General features: G+C 47.4%; 1 protein-coding gene across 4 annotated transcripts in view; it reads right to left on the minus strand.

The window, feature by feature from the left end:
• The window catches only part of RDM1 (RAD52 motif containing 1), a 24,714-nt gene extending 9,164 nt beyond the window's left edge, over positions 1–15,550 (minus strand). Inside the window, exons 1-6 of one of the 4 annotated variants that reach the window (XM_075059607.1) lie at positions 15,439–15,550; positions 5,936–6,115; positions 4,867–4,989; positions 3,798–3,960; positions 2,485–2,583; positions 338–482 (exon numbers count right to left, since the gene is read on the minus strand). In XM_075059607.1, coding sequence (XP_074915708.1) covers positions 338–482; positions 2,485–2,583; positions 3,798–3,960; positions 4,867–4,989; positions 5,936–6,115; positions 15,439–15,534 — 806 coding nt within the window. In that variant the 5' untranslated portion in view covers positions 15,535–15,550. The remainder of the gene's footprint in view (positions 1–337; positions 483–2,484; positions 2,584–3,797; positions 3,961–4,866; positions 4,990–5,935; positions 6,116–15,438) is intronic. The other 3 variants (XM_032768359.2, XM_032768360.2, XM_032768363.2) reach the window with 3 other exon arrangements.
• Positions 15,551–15,995: the final 445 nt, after the last annotated feature.

Genomic DNA, 15,995 nt, shown 5'->3' on the forward strand with positions numbered 1-15,995 from the left:
CAGTCCACGCCATCCTCCAGATCATTAATGAAGATACTGAACAAAATCGGCCCCAGGACCAACCCTTGGGGCACTCCTCTTGATACTGGCTGCCAACAATATATGGAGCCATTGATCACTACCCATTGAGCCCGACGATCTAGCCAGCTTTCTATCCACCTTATAGTCCATTCATCCAGCCCATACTACTTTAACTTGCTGGCAAGAATACTGTGGAGAGACTGTACCAAAAGCTTTGCAACAGTCAAGGAATAACACATCTGCTGCTTTCCCTTCATCCACAGAGCCAGTTATCTCATCATAGAAGGCAATTAGGTTAGTCAGGCATGACTTCCCCTTGGTGAATCCATGCTGACTGTTCCTGATCACTTTCCTCTCCTCTAAGTGCTTCTGAATTGATTCCTTGAGGACCTGCTCCATGATTTTTCCAGGGACTGAGGTAAGACTGACTGGCCTGTAGTTCCCCGGATCCTCCTCCTTTCCTTTTTTAAAGATAAGCACTATATTAGCTTTTTTCCAGTCTTCCGGGACCTACCCCGATCACTATGATTACACCCCTGTATGCTCGAGCAATATTTTTTTATACTCCTCCTTAGTCATCTGTCCAAGTTTCCACTTCTTGTAAGCTTCTTTTTTGTGTTTAAGCTCACCCAAGATTTCTCTCTTAAGCCAAGCTGGTCACCTGCCATATTTGCTATTCTCTCTACACATCGGGATGCTTTGTTCCTGCGCCCTCAATAAGGCTTCTTTAAAATACAGTCAGTTCTCCTGGACTCCTTCCCCCCTCATATTAGCCTCCAGGAGATCCTGCCCATCAGTTCCCTGAGGGAGTCAAAGTCTGCTTTTCTGAAGTCCAGAGTCCATATTTTGCTGCTCTCTTTTCCTCCTTTTGTCAGGATACTGAACTCGACCATCTCATGGTCACTGCTGCCCAGGCTGCCACCCACTTCTACGTCCCCTACCAATTCTTCCCTGTTCGTGAGCAGCAGGTCAAGAGGAGAGAAGGTATCCAGAATTCCTATGTAGGCTAGGAGCCAGGTTCTTTAACAACTCCTCTAAAGCTCAAGGAGGAGAAAGCCCCAGGTAACAGGTACAACACTGAGCAAAACAGTTACAAAATACACAACTCGCCACACTGCAGGCCAGAGATGGCAGAAAGCTAGCCACTAGTCAAAAATCATGTGTATTGGTGTGGCTGGGTTAATGTAGCTATTGGAGCCTTAACCTCTTCAAATCTTGGATTTGTGTTCAAATTTACAACCTTAATATAGTATTAATGCAGGGTTTGCACTTGAAAGTTTCCAGGTTTTTAGACATTTGGCTGTTTCAGTTATCTATATATCAAAAATACCTAATTTTTCCTTTACAATATGCCAAGTATATTTTTCTTCCACTTAGCTGATTCAAATGGCTGACTTAGTTGTTGCAAACTTTGCAAACACATACAAATTTAAACTTTCAGCTGAGACCAAAGAAGGAAGCTGTAGAACTGATAAATGAAATTGTTTTTAATTGTTCACTTTATTAATGTAACTTCTGTTCACCATCCACTACAGTTGTCTATATTGTAACTTCTGCTCACTGTTTGCCATATTGTAATTCAAACCCCATTTTAAAATGCTCACTCCATTTTGTAAAAGCTTCCTCCAACCTTCATTCTTGCAAACCCTGCTGTAATCTTATTAGTTTAGTTTAGATGTGTGAATGAGGCATGTATGGATGAATAAATCAACCTCCAGCCCCAGCCTGTCCTGATGAAATAAAGTTCAAACCCCACCGGCTGAAGATGCAGACAAGAGCCCTAACAAAGTAAGAAGAGTCCACCCTAAACAGAAAAGGTGCAACAGAAGGAAGATCAAAGCCAGGTCTGAGGCTGAAAGTCACGCCTGCAACTGACGGGTGATCAATCACCAAACCCAGAGGCAGCGTGACACAGCAAGACCTATAGACTCTGGATTCAGACTAAAGCCTACAAAAAGGATGGGTGAGATGGGACACTTTGTAGGGTAACATTCTGCTGCCAACATGGAAGGGCATCGGTGCAGGCCCAACAGAGACCCAGCTTGTCCTTGTGCCCGGATTTCCTGGCCAGTTACCGCCACAAGCTACAAACCCAAGCTGCAAAATCAAGCCACGAACTTAAGCTATCTTCGGGACTGGTAACTATACAGCAGCTGGAGAACATCTGATGGATATGTGTGTCTGTGTTTATAGGTATTAGGTATAATGTGTGTGTATATGGATTAAGATATTAGTTATTGGTCATAAATCAGATTGGTATCATAATAAATGTGGCATCTTTGTCTTGCCCCCTGAAAAGATCCTGTGTAGTTTTGTCTGTACAGCAAAGCTTTCAATCCTAAGCAACATTTTTGAGAAAATATATTTATAATAGTTATTATTCACTATCATGAAACCTACAACACAACTATTCTCAGACAAAACCCTCCAGATATTTATAATCAATGTATAAAAATGCCTTACCTAAAACTATGAGAAGTATCTTCTGAAATGCACCCGACAGAGCCTTCTCAGCTGCAAGTTTCTGAACGTTTCCTGTTTTCATGACAAACTCAAGTGGATCTAAACCCAACAAGGCAGCACTGTGTTATTTTCAAAGATTACATTTGAAAGCATGATGGTCATACAGTACTACCAAGAGCTTATTGCACAGTTAAATCCCTTCTGATAAGCAAACATTCACCCAGTAACTCATATTACTCTGGTAGGAAGACTGCACTTTACTGCAGCACTTTTAAAATTATTTGTAACATGGAAGTGGCATGAAACCTCAACCCTGACCAGGGCCCTATGGTATTAGGCGCTGTACAGACATATAGTGACATACCATTCCTTCCCCAAAGAGGTTACATCTAACACCCATAGCAGCCAACCTGACAGCACGGAGCCCTGCTGCCAACTAGTGTGTGAGATGCAGACACTCTGTCCACTAAGAACTGTATCAAATCCAAGTATCAAAGTATCAAATCCATTTCACATCATTAAGACTACAATTATGTCACGGAGGTCACAGAATCCATGACTTCCACTGATCTTTTCTGCCTCGGGGCCAGAGCTCCCAGTCAGCCCTGCCTCCACAGCTGCCAGCCCCCATGCTGATTGGGGGGACCCACCTGCAGCTGCCCAGCCATGGCAGGCGGACCCCACAGCAGCCTAGCTAGGGTGACCAGACAGCAAATGTGAAAAATTGGGATGGAGTGGGGGGTAATAGGAGCCTACATAAGAAAAAGACCCAAAAATCAGGACTGTCTCTATAAAATCGGGATATCTGGTCACCCTAAGCCCAGCCCTGCAAGCTGAGGGACCCCGGTGTTCCCCGCACCACAGTGGGTGCTGAACCTGTCTACCCCTTTTGTAAGGGGTATTTTTAGTGAAAGTCAGGGACAAGTCACAGGCTTCTGTGAATTTTTGTCTATTGCCCACGGTCTGTCCCTGACTTTTTAGTAAAAGTATCCATGACAAAAACTTAGCCTTACATATAATGCATTCAAGAAAAGTGCCTGTGATGGAGTGCAAATGAGCACTAAAGAAAGACGTGAAAGGAAAGGAGACGAGAGAGACAGAAATACAAAACAGAGAGGAGAGGAAGGCAGAGAAGAGTGCTGGTCCCATAGCTTTGGCACCCCACAGCGTTTATTACGAACACCTAGCTGGACAAGCTGGCAGTGCACTGGCCCACCCTGCAGTGCAATATTCTAGTGCCTTTGAACGTCTAGCAGAGTGGAAGCGATCAACACGAACAATCACAAAGTTACTGAATCGCACTGGACACGTACCTCGGCCATTTTCTACATATGCCTCAGCAATGCCAAGTCCTCTGGTGCAGATCCCATGATGGGGCAGTGTTACTTCCACAACGCATAGGTATTTCAGGCACTGCCTCTCTGGCAACCCTCCAAGCTCCTCATTCTCCAAGTCAAACCCAGAAATATTCTGCAGCTGTTGGGATTTACATTTTCAAACCATCACAGAAGGATTTTTATGCAGCTTTTACTTTGCATTTGTCAATACTTAGACAATCATCGGTGTCGGCACTGACTAGGAGATCGGCAACAGGAACCTCTGTGGCTGAGAAAAGATACTGCAGATACATGGAAGAGAGCTGTTGCATGGGGCTCAAGAGAGGTTTCCTTGGGAAGTGGCACTAAGACTGGTGTTTTAGTACCCCAGGAACAGTGCAACTGGTTGAAGAGTTGGGGATAGCAGTGAGAGAAGGGAGGCAGAGAGATGGCATGGGGTCCATCCAGGGAGTTAGTTTTATCTGCATAAGAGAGGATGCCCATTAGCTGAAACCCAGTGAGGGCAGGGATGGTAGGAAAGAGATAATAGATTTTTATGACCAGAAGGGATGGCTGTGATATAAACACTGAGCCCAATAACTATGGTGAAGCCAGAACAGGCGTGTCCAAACTTTCTACCCTGAGGGCCAAGCATTATATTTCAAGAAGCTCCAGCAGCCACCATCCTCTCTGCCAATCAGGCTTGCAATCTCCAAGATGTCTTTGACTGCTTGTGTCACATGCAGAGTATTGCTAAATCTTGGCTTTTCTCTCTTCCCCACAGTTTGAAGATCTGGTACCTCCATGTCTAGCTCTTGCGCTAGGCTAAGCTTCTGTACTCATTACCTCCCCCAGTACAGCAACTCCTTCTGGCCAGTCTACCCAATAACCAGGTAATTCTCTGACATTTTGTCCAAACTGCAGCTGCTAAGTCTCTCTTCACTACCCGTCAATCAGACCAAGTCACTCCCCCATTTTGAACCTCTCCATCAGCTCCCCAGATCAAGAATAAGGGACCGGGAAGGGATGATGGAGGGAAGAAAAGAATACGAGAAGGGCTTCTTACCGTAATGATCCGGTTCGACCAGCCATTGAAGCCAAGGTAGTAATTGGCTAATTCCTTACACTTGTAACTCCTCAGAGCAAGGACTTGCTGCTGAAAAGCCTTCTGTCTGGTGCAAATGCAAACCTGCCCAGAGGAGAAAAGCCCTAGATGGATTAGATGAGACTGGCTTTGTAAGCAGGGAGCTGTAAGTATTCACTAGCACTGCTTTTCCTGTTCCATATGACCAGGCCCTTAGTGCCCCAGGGTCCCACTGAGGAACCAGTGTTGATAGCTCTGGGAGGACAAGGGTGATGGTACCCCACTCAGAGGCAGCAGCGGTCCTGGGAGGTGGCAAATGCAGCCTTGCCATCCGTGGCTGAGAGACATGATGCCCCACCCCATGGAAGCAGTGGTTCCAGGAGAGAGTGGTAGCGATGTTAGTGTAACAGAGCATTCCAGCAGCTACCCCTTGAGAGAGCGGAAATAAAGGGAATGATTTATTGCTGGATCTGCGTGGGGTCCAGCAAGACCCTAACGTGCCATTGAGCTACAGGGCTTCAAGGACCGGGAGCCCCACTCTCAAATGGAGAAGACCCTACAGCCACTTGTGTCTCTCTGCATCAGCACCACGCTGAGCCCCGAGGCAGACATCTCAGGGCCCCAGCCTATGTTCCTTCCCCGTTCTTCCAGACAGAGACCTTACTAACCATGTGAAGGAGTCCTGACTTGGAATTAGGTAATACTCTGTTGTGCGTTTTGCTTTTTATACATATGAAGGAACCACATGGCCATAGCGGGGGCCAAATAACCATGTTTACTAACTATACACAACACCTAGTTACATATACACACTACTGCTCTGCGTGGTTTCTAAACTACAGAACACGCCGAGTGCACTAGAGGGATCAAAACTATTTAAAGGGATACCCTAGGGTTGCCAGTTTTGGTTGGACATCTGCCTGGAGGTTCCATTACTTGACATAATCTCTAAAGATCAATCTTTAATGCCTGGAGACTCCAGGATAGCACCCTATTCCTAGACACCTCTCAGCCAATAACTGGAAGTTACACCTTGTTTTAAATCACTTACCTTTAAGGGAGATTTCTGAAATAATCTTTGCCTGTTGCACGCGCGTTGGGCTCTGCTGGCATCTCTAGCTGAATAGAACTTGACCAGAGCATAAAACCCAGGCCCCGCGACTGCAGCATTTCTGTGAACTCGAACTGAATACAGCAACCCAAACTCAGAAAATACTGAAAACAGAGAATGCTAAGGAAAAAAGAGAAAAACAAAGGTCAGTGCTAAGGAGATAGAGCAGCAGTCAAGAGGCACTGTGAACAGGGACTCTGCGCGAGCCTTGATTATTAATTAGGGAGCATTTTTCCTACAATCAGTGTCTTCCTCTAACCCCCTTGAGTAATTAACATGGGTAAAATATAACTTGAGTGTTTGGTTTGGACAGATACTGTCTCTGACTCTTTACACAGGAATACAGGAGCTGCCAGGCTGGATCAGACCCAACATCCATCTAGTGCAGCAGTTCTCACAACAAATTTTTGGTGGTTTCAGAGTGCAGTCACCAACTCTTGCTGGTGGCTGCTCTGACAATTTTTCATAGACCACTTAATTAACTTTAGGAAAAACAACTTTAGGAGGGCAACGAAAATAATTAGGGGCCTGAGGAGAAACTGAGGGAACTGGGGTTATTTAGTCTGCAGAAGAGAAGAATGAGGGGGGATTTGATAGCTGCTTTCAACTACCTGAAGGGGGGCGGGGTCCAAAGAGGATGGAGCTCGGCTGTTCTCAGCGATGGCAGATGACAGAACAAGGAGCAATGGTCTCAAGTTGCAGTGGGGGAGGTCTAGGTTGCATATTAGGAAACACTATTTCACTAGAAGGGTGGTGAAGCACTGGAATTGGTTACCTGGGGAGTTGGTGGAATCGCCATCTTTATTTTAAGGCCCGGCTTGACAAAGCCCTGGCTGGGATGATTTAGTTGGTGTTGGTCCTGCTTTGAGCAGGGGGTTGGACCAGATCAGAAATCTCAAACTCAAGTCCCCACATATACTAGCCACATAAGGACTAGTATATTGGCCTGAGGGCCGCATCGCTGAAACCTTTTCACACAACGATATAAAATGAAAAAAATGAAGAGTAATATAGTATGCTATTAAAAGTCAATGTATTAACTTTTTAAAAATTGTAATGCAAAGAAGGGTTTTAATAAAATATAAACACCTGTAACTATTCCTTATGTGGTCAGTAATAATGATGATGATCTACACTAACAGTTTATCAACATAGCTGTAATGGCAGGAACCTTTTAAAGTAATTGTTCATACAAAATACTTTGCCACTTTTAACAAACATTCTTCCCAACTACTCACAGCAAAGAATCATACATGCTGAACTTCGTACCTCAGACTGCTCATCTAGTCCATGAGGCCCCACCCCTTCTCATCCCTTCCCCAAAGTCTCCGCCCCAACTCCACTCCCTCCCTGCCCCTATTTCAACTCGTTCACTGCCCTGGCCCTGCCTCCTCCCCTGAGCGCGCCGCATTCCTGCTCCTCCCCCTCACTCCTGGAAAGTCCTAAGCGCTGGGAGGTAGGCAAAGGAGTGGGGACACGGTGCGCTGGGCGGGGGAGGAGGGGAGCTTGGCTGCTGGTGGAGGCGGCGCCTATGGCGGACTGCAGAAAATAACTCTGCAGGCCACCATGTGTTTGAGACCCCTGGACTAGGTGACATCCTGTGGTCTCTTCCAACCCTAATATTCTACAATTCTATGATTCTAAATAAATATGCACAGATACATGTTCAAATCACTGTAATTTATTTTTTTTGCAGATTCAATAATAAAAATTATGTGCAGTTGTTTCTATCCTTTACTTGACCTAAACAGAGTAGAAACACAAATAAGGTGCTTTGCATATTCTTGTCCTTTTGGTTATTTTCTCCCCCGCCTCCTCCACGCCCCTTAGACTTGGTAGCTAGTAAGTTGCTGCTGTGAAAAGTGATACTTGTATGTTAATATCACTTTTCACAGCCTCCCAGCTAGCTACTAAGGTTTTGTCTACATTACAGACCTTATAGCAGCAGAGTTGTGCTGCTGCAGCCGCACCGCTGTAAGGTCTCCCGTGTAGCTGCTCTATGCCAGTGGGAGAATGACCCACTGTAGTCTCCCCTTTACCCAGTTCCTTATCCACCTTTCAATTTTCATATTGATCCCCATCTTTTCCAATTTAGCTCATAATTCCTCATGTGGAACTGTATCAAATGCCTTACTGCAATCGAGGTAAATTAGATCCACTGTGTTTCCTTTGTCTAAAAAATCGGTTACCTTCTCAAAGAAGGAGATCAGGTTGGTTTGGCATGATCTACCTTTGTTTTACAAAACCATGTTGTATTTTATCTCAATTCCATTGACCTCAATGTCCTTAACTACTTTCTCCTTCAAAAATTTTTCCAAGACCTTACATACTACAGATGTCAAACTAACAGGCCTATAGTTACTTGGATCACTTTTTTTCCCTTTCTTAAAAACAGGAACTATGTTAGAAATTCTCCAGTCGTACAGTACAACCTGAGTTTACTGATTCATTAAAAATTCATGCTAACGGGCTTGCAATTTCATGTGCGAGTTCCTTATGTTTCGAGAATATATTTTTTGAAAGCTGGATTTTCTACTTTGGTGCAATAATGTTTACAAAACTTTGGGGCAGAGTGTCGGGAGGAAAATTGCTGCCCACCTCCCTAACTAATTTCCGTAATTCTTTAAAGTTAGCCCTTTTGAAATCAAAAACCCTAGTCCCAGATCTATTTTTGTTTATCCTTCCATCTAGTTTGAACTGAATTAGCTCATGATCACTCGAACCAAGGTTGTCCTCTACAACCATTTCTTCTATGAGGTCCTGACTACTCACCAAAACCAAATCTAAAATGGCATCCCCTCTTGTTGGTTCTTCAACTACTTGGTGAAGGAATCCATCTGCTATCACATCCAGAAAAATCTGAGCCCTATTATTCTTACTAGCACTTGTCCTCCAGTCTATATCTGGGAATTTGAAGTCTCCCATGATCACACATTTCCCTTTTGTTTTTACTTCATTAAAAATATTAAAGAGGTCTCTTTCCATATCCAAATCAGATCCCGGCAGTCTGTAGCACACCCCAAGCACTATCTCAGGGGAGGCTCTAGTAGCTTTCTTTCCCAGTGTGATTTTTGCCCAGACAGACTCTGTCTTATCCATTCCATCACTTATTTCTTTACAGTTAACCTCATCAGTGATATACAATGCTACTCTACCACCTTTGCCTTTATTTCTGTCTTTCCTAAACAGCACATAGCCTTCAATACCTGTGCTCCAGTCATGACTACTATTCCACCAGGTTTCTGTTATCCCTATATCATCTGGTTTCACTTCCTGCACCAGTAGCTCTAGTTCCTCCATTTTGTTACCTAGGCTCCTCGCATTAGTGTACAAACATCTTAATTTTTGCCGTTTGGCTTCACTGACATTCTTTACCCAGTTAGGCACAGACATTCTACCACCAGTATCACCTATTAGACTGGTATCTACACTACCCTTCCTCCTTATGTTTCTAATTTATCAACATCATTTTTGAATTGTGGACACAGGATTCCAGCAGTGGTCACACCTGTGCCAAAGACAGAGGCGAAATAACCTCTCTACTCCTACTTGAGATCCCCATTTATTCATCCAAGGATCACATTAGCACTGGGAGCTGGTGTTCAGTTGATTACCCACCATGGCCCCCAAATCTGTATCAGAGTCACTATTTCCCAGGATAAAGTCCCCATACTGTAAGTATGGCCTACAGGCTTTGTTTCTATTTACCTCTCCCCCAATTTTTGGGTCATGTTCAAACTTTCATCAGTGATGATTTTGTTTCTTCCAGGTCATTGATAATAATGTTAAATAGCTAAGACCCAAGAACCATTCCCTGCAGGACCCCACTAGAAACATATCTGATCAATGATGATTCCCCACTGATAATTACATTGAGACTTATCAATTAGCCAGTTTTTTATCTATTTGGAGTATTGTGACATTCTATACCTTGCGGGAGCATCCTGTAACCTCCATATTCCTCATTTTTATATAATTGTTATCTTACATATAAAGCGGGCCTTGTAAGGTATCAGGGGAAAGGTTATGACTTGCTGAAAGTCACTTCTCTTTCATATATGTATATCATTAGTGCCTATGAAGTTATGAGAATTGTGTTGTATGCTTGTCACTAAAACATGCTGTAAGTTGGGAAATCAGCCAGATATCTCCCCAAAGGCAACAACAAGGAAAATCACCATCAGCCGGGCAGGGTTTCAAACAATCCATCAACAACCACTGTCCAGCAAAGGAGCTACAATTCAATGACTCACCTGCATGAGGCTACAAAAGGGGAATTACTCAACACTGCCTGGAGACTTGTCTACATTGGCAACGCTAAAGGTATTGCATGCGTCTGACGAAGTGGGTATTCACCCATGAAAGCTCATACTCCAACACATCTGTTAGTCTATAACGTGCCATAAGCCTCTTTGGTGGTTTTTACAGAACCACACTAACACGGCTACCCCTCTGATGCTAAAGATATTGCAGTCCTTAATATACAGGTTCGCTCCTTAAATCTGGGCCAGTCTCCTCTATTGGATTCTTGTCTGCTTCTCACTGTTTTAGGGCACATCTTCACTAGCAACGTTAAAGCACTGCTGTGGCAGCACTTTTAACATGCCTCGTGTGGTTGTGGCGCAGCACTCTCTCAGCACTCTAAAAAACCCACCTCTACAAGGGGCGTGGCTACCAGTGCTGGTGCACTGTCTACACTGGTGCTTTATAGTGCTCAAACTTGCTGCGCTCAGGGGTGTGTTTTTTCACACCCCTGAGCGAGAAAGTTGAAGTGCTGTAAATTGCCAGTGTAGACAAGGCCTGAGCAATGCCCCAGACATGCCTGGACGTGTTTTCCAAGCACATGGACTGAGGGTACAAAACAGACAGAGTGGATACATACTTGGCCCTTGTCCTGCCCCCATCTACGCTGCAAGCAACCGAGCTTAAAGCAGCGCTTTAATGTTGCTAGTGAAGATGTGCCCTAAGACAGAGAGAAGCAGACAAGACTCCAACAGAGGAGACTGGCCCAGCTTTAAGGAACAAACCTGTGTATTAAGGACTGCGATATACAGTGGGGTGAGAAAAACTGCGTAGTCTAGTTGTTGCCTGGGGCTGAAAGTTTAGACTGCGTGATAATATTTTATTTTGGTAACTGACTTTTTGCCTAGCACTTAAAATCTCTCTTTTGTAGTCATTAAATTTGTTTAACCGTTTATCGTTACCAGTAAGTTTGTATGAAGTCGGTAGCAAAATTGCTCAGGGTACAAAGGCTAGTGTATATCCATCTCCATTGATGCAGTGGTGAACCAATGAATAAATCTGCATTGCTCATCTTGAGCAGTGCAAGAAAGTATATTCCTGAGGTACAGTGCTGGGAGCTGGGGGGATCTGGCTCTGGAGCCTCTCTCTGTGTGATTCATGAGTGTCTCTGGGAGCACTCATGCAATCTCGCTAGGAGTGGGGCTCCACATGCGGTTGTGCTGAGTGATCACAGTGCCTGGAGGGGTCTGCTGCTGGTCACTAGGAAGGCATTGTGAGAGACAGCCCAGACTAGAGAGAGTTAAGAGGGCACAGTGGTACCACAGTTCCAGGCTGCACCCTGGGGATCCCATCACAAGTGTTTTATGTTAAAAAACAGAATGATATAAAATTATCAAAATGCACTATACTCCCAAGTCAAATTCCTTCAACCAAACTTGTAATCTTATTTAAAAAAAAAGAGAGTTATCAAGTTAGTAAGACACTATCTATTTTCCAGAAACCTACGTTGATTGGTATTAATCCTATTACCCTCTATTACTTCTTTATTAAATAAATCCCGTATCAGCCTCTCCATTATCTTGCCCAGGATCAGTTTCAGATTGATAAGCCTATAATTATCCAGGTCTTTCCATTTAACCTTTACAAATATTAGCACAACATTAGCTTTCTTCCAGTCTTCTCCAGAGTCGCGAGACTATTGAAAATCAACATTAAATGTCCATCAAGTCATCAACCAGCTTTAAAAACAACAAAAACAACACACTCTTGGAACAAGTTATAGGGACTTATTTAAAAATGCCTAACATTAGTAGCTGCTGTTTAACACCCTCCTGAGATACTAGTAGAATGGGAAAAATATTATCGTATGACATAACGCCATTATCTACTTTTCTTCCCTAAAACCTTTTTCTGTATTACTACTGAGAATTCCACCATTACCATCTAGTCATGGCCTAAAACCATTATTAATAGTCTTTTTGTTCCTAATATACTTTAAAAATTCCTCCTTACTGTCCTGAACTCTGCTGGCTGTACATTTCTTGTTCTGTCCCCTTTGCTCCCTTACTAATTTTCTACAACTCCTATCTTGTGATTCGTATTCATTATCATCAACTTCCCCTTTCGTCCATTTATTTTTTATATATAATAGCTGCCTTTACTCCCCCTCTAAACCAGCTTGGTTCTTTTAAAACAATGATGGCCTACTTCCTTGATTGTGGTTTTCAGGGCAGGTAGTAAAGCATTCTTAAAGAATTCAATTCCCAATTATCACTCATATTTTTCTGATTAAATTCTTCCCTCCCAGACAATCTGGCTCATAACTGTTTTCAGCTTTGTGAAACTGGCCCATTTAAAGCCCCCCATCTGCCATTCATTCTGTTTGCACAATACAGATGTAGTCAAGCCATGATCACTTGTACCTAAGTTACTATTAATTCTTAGTTCTGTGATTAACTCCTGTTTGTCATGACCAGGGCTGGATTAACCTTTTGAGGGCACAGCACCAAATATATTTGTGGGCCGCCCTGTGGTTGTGATAGGCCCCTTCCACGTGTGCCACACTTGACTGAGACATAGAGAACAAACTGGGCTAACAGCAATGTACCCAGACTACTGCTGAATTTGGTTTGTGTGAAAGGGAGTTGTTAATTTTGTCTTTTTTGTTTAAACACTCAGGGCCTGCTCAGGGCCCTGAACATAAATGCTTAACTGTCACTCTTATGAGCCATATTAATCCTGGATGTAGCAGTCAGTGGTGTCACACCTGCATCTCCTCACTCCCACAGTTATGTTTCCAGAAAGAGCCACTGAGAGACACACACACACTTTACTCCAAAGGCTACCACTATCCAGCCTCAAGATCCTACCCAATCTTCACACCTGGGCTCTCCCCCCACCCCATACAACTAACCCCCAAAGAAAGGCTCTGCTTAAACTCCCTGCTACTGCCCACTCCCCTACTTTCATCCCAGGGCTGTCATCTTCCTCCCTTCTACTATTCCTCCCACACTGAGCCAACCCAGACTCTCCCCTCCTTCCCTCCCTCTGCCCCCACCACACCAACTCCCACCTTAACCCCCTGTTCTCCTACACCCCCATGGAGTCACCACCAGCTCCTATATTGCACCCAGACTTGTCACACAACTGCCACTTTCCCCCCAAACCACACTGCACCTCCTCCCCAGATTGCAAGGGGGCAGTTTCTGGGCATTCCCACTGGCAGGGGGTGCAGCAGCCAGCACTGACTAGCCCTGCTGTCACCACCCCCGCTGCTCCCAGAGACCACAGACAACCGCTCCCTACCCTGAAGTTGCAGGGTCAAGACAGTACCCAGGAGCCTTTGGGCATTATGGTTGCTGGGGGGCTGCACACCACCTGGGAGTCACAGCACCATGGCTGCCCCCAGCTCCCCACCACCCCAGGAGAATGAGGGAGCTCCCACCCTGTGCCCCAAGGAGAAGGGAGGACAGAGTGGAATTAGCGCCAAGAGTCCTCGCCCTGCACCAGACCATTTCCTTGCTTGGGATTCTTGTTTAGTCTGCTCCGCCCACTTCAGCTGGGGTGGCTGGTAGCATGACACGGAGAATCCTGGGACTAGCAGTACAGCTGCCAGTACAAGTCCCAGGGCCCCAGTGGAACACAGCAGCGTGCAAACTACAACTCCCAGCATACCCTGCAACACCTGGTCCCTGTTGCACCTGCACACTGCGCTCCCCAGGCTGCTGAGTGTTTCAGCAGCACTGGGAAGTTGCTCACTCTTCACATTGTTGGGCTGTGGCCCAGGCTGGATTAACGCTTTGTGGGCCCCTTCCAAGTGTGGACCTAGCATCACCAGAGCCATTGTAAACCAGTACTGGCATGATGAGGTCTAATGTATTTTCTTGCATCACGTACACCATCGCTTTTTGATTTAGGAAATTGTCACCTATAACATTGAGAGACTGGTGTAAAAATAGGGTTGCCAGGTGTCTGGTCTTCAATCAGAATGCCTGGTTGAAAAGGGACCCTGGTGGCTCTGGTCAGCATTGCTGACCAGGCCATTAAAAGTCTGGTTGGTAGCGCAGCGGGGTTAAGGTAGGCTCCCTGCCTACCATGGCTCCCATAAGCAGCAGCTTGTGCCCCCTCCAACTCTTAAGCGTAGGGGGCAGCCAAGGGGGCTGCCCATACCCCAAGCTCCACTGATCCCATTCACTGGGAACTGCAGCCAATGGGAGCTGTGGGGGTGGTGCCTGAGGACAGGGCAGCAAGCAGGGCCACCTGGCCACCCCTCCATATAGGAGCTGGAGAGGGACCTGCCACTGCTTCCAGGAGTTGCCTGGGATAAGCATCTCCCATAGCCCACCCCCTCGCCCATGCCCCAACCCCCTGCTGCAGCCCTGATTCCTCTCCCACCCTCCCAATCCTTCAGTCCCAACCCACAACATCCTCCTATGCTCCAAGCCCCTAATCCCCAGCCCCACCTCCTCCAGCTTGAGCCTTTAACCCCCCTCACCTCAACCCACTGCCCAAGTGCAGATTCCCCACCACCTTAAACCCCCAATTTCTGGCCCCACCCCAGAACCTGCACTGCCAGAGCCCACCTTCCTCCCCATACCCCAGCCTCCTGCCCAAGCCCAGAGTCCCCCCCCCCACTGAACCCATTTCTGCACCCACCCCAGAACCCACACCCCTAGTCCAGAGCCCTTACCTCCTCCTACACCCCAAACCCCTCATCCCCAGCCCCACCCAGAGCTCACAACAGCCCCCCTGCCTCAGCCCAGAGCCCCCTCCTACACCCCAAACCCCTCAGCCCCAGCCCCACCGCCTCAGCCCTGATCCCCCTCCTACACCCCAAACCCCTCAGCCCCATCAGTCCCAGCCCTGAGCCCCCTCCTGCACTCAGACCCTCATCCCTGGCGCACCTCAGAGCTTATACCCCCACCCCCTACCCCAGCCCGCTGAAAACGAGTGAGGTGGGGGCGGGGCTGGAGAAGGGGCGGGGTGTCCGGGTTGTGCCAGTAGAACCTGAACCCGGAGGTTTTATCTCCCCACGTCCCGCTTGGCATCGGCGATTGCAGCGGTGACCGGGGGGAGGCCTCGCCCTGGCTCTGCAGCTCGGGAGGGGGGGAGGGGGGCAGGGTGCGTCAGTCGCGCGGAGCGGGAGTCCCCTGGGTCCAGCGGTGCCGGAGCAGGGCGTCCGGCCGCCATCCCGGCCTCACCTCCGCCCCCTGCTCCAGCCCCCAGACCAGCAGGGCCTTGCCGCTCTCCGTAGGGACCCGGAAACCCAGCACCTCGGCGCTGGCCGCCAGCGCCATGCGGGACTCAGCAACAGCTGCCCGAGCCAACCACCGCCCGGACCGGACCGGCCCGGCCCCGCCTCCAGCCAACCACCGCCCGACCCGGTCAAAAGCCGGCCCCGCCCTCCAGCCAACCACCGCCCGACCCCGGTCAAAGCCCCGCCGCCCGCCTCAGCCACCACCCAGCCCGACCGCAGGCCGGCCCCGCCTCACCAACCACCGCCCGACCGCTCAAAAGCCCGCTCCCTCCAGCAACACCAGCCCGGACCGTCAGGCACCGCCTCGCCTCCAGCCACGCACCGCCCGGCCGTCGCCAGGCTAGGCCCCCCGCCTCCAGCCAACACCGCCCGGACCGGCAGGCACCGCCTCGCCTCCAGCACCACTCCGACCTGGCTGGCCCCTCCCTCCACCTCCAGCCAACCACCGCCCGGCTCAGCCGACCGGGCCCGCTCCAGCAACCGCGCCCGGCCCGCAGGGCC

This window comes from Chelonoidis abingdonii, chromosome 21, assembly GCF_003597395.2.
Source record: "Chelonoidis abingdonii isolate Lonesome George chromosome 21, CheloAbing_2.0, whole genome shotgun sequence".
NCBI lineage: Eukaryota > Metazoa > Chordata > Testudines > Testudinidae > Chelonoidis > Chelonoidis abingdonii.